This window comes from Pieris brassicae, chromosome 8 (assembly GCF_905147105.1).
Source record: "Pieris brassicae chromosome 8, ilPieBrab1.1, whole genome shotgun sequence".
Classification (NCBI taxonomy): domain Eukaryota; kingdom Metazoa; phylum Arthropoda; class Insecta; order Lepidoptera; family Pieridae; genus Pieris; species Pieris brassicae.
In genome coordinates this window covers 9,803,872-9,806,320 of record NC_059672.1, presented here as the reverse complement: position 1 = coordinate 9,806,320, position 2,449 = coordinate 9,803,872, and the positions used below count along the sequence as shown (strand labels likewise).

The 2,449-nt window shown below is 37.1% G+C and overlaps 1 protein-coding gene across 1 annotated transcript; it reads right to left on the bottom strand.

Annotated features, from left to right (window-relative positions):
* Positions 1 to 1,109: 1,109 nt before the first annotated feature.
* LOC123713848 (ejaculatory bulb-specific protein 3-like) lies at positions 1,110 to 2,110 on the bottom strand. The gene is made up of 2 exons (XM_045667734.1): positions 1,877 to 2,110; positions 1,110 to 1,623 (listed from the first exon to the last, which is right to left on the bottom strand). The coding sequence occupies exons 1-2, from the start codon at positions 2,055 to 2,057 to the stop codon at positions 1,439 to 1,441; spliced, it is 366 nt and encodes a 121-aa protein (XP_045523690.1). The 5' UTR covers positions 2,058 to 2,110; the 3' UTR covers positions 1,110 to 1,438.
* Positions 2,111 to 2,449: the final 339 nt, after the last annotated feature.

The following is a 2,449-nucleotide window of genomic DNA, read 5'->3' as shown; positions in this document are numbered from 1 at the left end:
GGATAAAACGCCATTCTGGCCGAGCTACGCTCGCCAAAACAGCCCGAGCTGAGCTGTAAAGACCCTTAAGGCCAACAGCGAGATTCCTTCTAAAAAAAAAAAAATCTCTTTCCTCTTTCCACTGACTACGAACTGGGACCCACGAATAATCGGCGAAGCAAGAAACAAGACCAAGGCGCAGTTTCATTTCAAGACAACGTCAAACAATTACGCACTAGCAGGGGTGCGTGGGTTAAGGCGGTGCCAGCACTACGTCAAACCGTCTTAACAAAACGTACGAAGTCAATCCCCACCGGTATACAAAACCGCGCCGAGGAACTTTTGTTACTGCACGGGTGTATTTAAACGACATAAACGCAACGACGACTTAAACGTTATACCCCGTGCAGGCCCGAGTACCTGAGGTGTCGTAGGGATTGGCAAGAATAGCGGTACGTACGAAGTCAATCCCCACCGGTATACAAAGCCGCTCCGAGGAACTTTGGTTACTGCACGGGTGTTTTCAAACGAACACATAAACGTATTATCCCGTGTAGGCTTGAATCTCTGAGGTGTCGTGGAGGTTGGCATTCAACAATCCTTTTGACTTGTGACTGCTAGAAATTATCCACGCCATCATACCAAATACAAGCATTTCATACACCGGCTAATTAATGAAATGGCCAATTAGCTAGCTATTTCATCAGAATGAATGAGTGCCATCATGAGTCACTCTTGTGGTGTTTTGACTGTCATTATGTTTTAACACTCACGACTAAGCAAAATTTCCGCAAAGCTCCCAAAAATACGATTGGGAGATTCTATTTACTGGAATTGACTTCGTCTTAGAACTGACTTTACTAAAAGCAATACGACAGAACTACAAATCATGAAACTTAAAAAAAAAAACTTAATTTTGTAGGAGTGAAAGTTTAAAATCAAAAGAAAAAGATTACCATTACCATTAATAACAAGACGGTTTAAAAAAATTACGCCTGTAAAAAAGTTTCATGCAAATACTTTCGTTGGGATTTTGCCATTTATTTGTGCATTGTAAAGATAAACGTTTAAATATATACAATATATTTATTTAATTACACATTATTTTTTGACATTTTGACATTAGACACTGTGGTGATAAATGAATTAATCTCTAATAATTCAAAATGGTTAAAACTTCCAAAAAATAAACAAAGTTACGAATACAACATACATAAGTATTATTAACATAAATTCGCCATAAATACTGTTAATAAGTGGTTTAAAATTAGAGGTAAGAATGTTATTTTAAAAGCAAAAACAGCGTGTAAACTAATATTTTTTGAGCGCTGCTGTCTCCCCGCTAACAATGGACTCCTGTTTAAAAATGTTTTTTTTATAAAAAACTGGCTATAGAGAATGCTCCAAGTTCCCATTACAGTCTATAATAATCTCCTGTATGTCTCGTATAGTGCCAGTTCTAGAAATTTGCTACTGCATTTTCGAATTCGTCCATATAAATATTATTAGGATCATATTTCTTCTGGAAAGCCACATATTCCGATGGATAATCACGCTTGAGTCCTGCTAAGAACTTGTTCCATCTATTCTTCTGGGCTAGGGTACATCTCAGGCAGGCAGTAGAGATGGCTTCGACCATGTTATCTAAAAAGATACGGATTGTTAGCAGGAATATTTAAACAGTATCAACTGCTGGTTATAATGCCGATCTGAAAAAAATTAGGGTTTTGCCAGAAGTCGAGCCCTTCTGGGTTACACATGATAGATTAATGTTCACTATCCGTGGCACTGTAAACTTGGAATTGTGTTCATTAAAATTAGTTTGTTTAGGTATCACAATATACTTATTCATTAAACCGACCCTGAAAAATAAACATTGACTTTGAAAAAGACTAACCCTTATAAGATTGACTGAAGGGTTCGCACGGCCTGCGATCGACGAAACAGTCCATATGCCATTTGACCAGCTCCGAGTTCTTCATCAGCGCATCCACATCTATATTATCATCAGCTGTAGTGTAGTACTTTATGTCAGCAACAGCCAACGCCACCAATGACAGAATTATAAATATTCTCATTTTTAAACAGTTGTTATTGCCACGAATTATTAAATATAACTGAGATATGCGGTGGTGATTTTACTGTCGACCTGTTTGACCTGTTATAGGATTCCGTAGAAAATTAATTCAATTATTAACCAGTATCCCTTTCCTGTAGTTCCTTCTTCAGCAGTGTGATTGGTCATTTACGAGGTGTTCGTAAATTAGTTCATTAATGTTATTTAAAAAGGTAATAAATTGCAAGTTTTATTTAATACCAGATTTCAAATAGTTGCAGTCGTGGCAGACAGAGCTGTCTCGTCCTGAAAGTCTAATACTAGTGGTGGTGGTGTTAACCACATACAACACCTAAAACCTATATTCACTTACTTTTACTTTATTTGCCCACAAAATATGTATATATATATAGA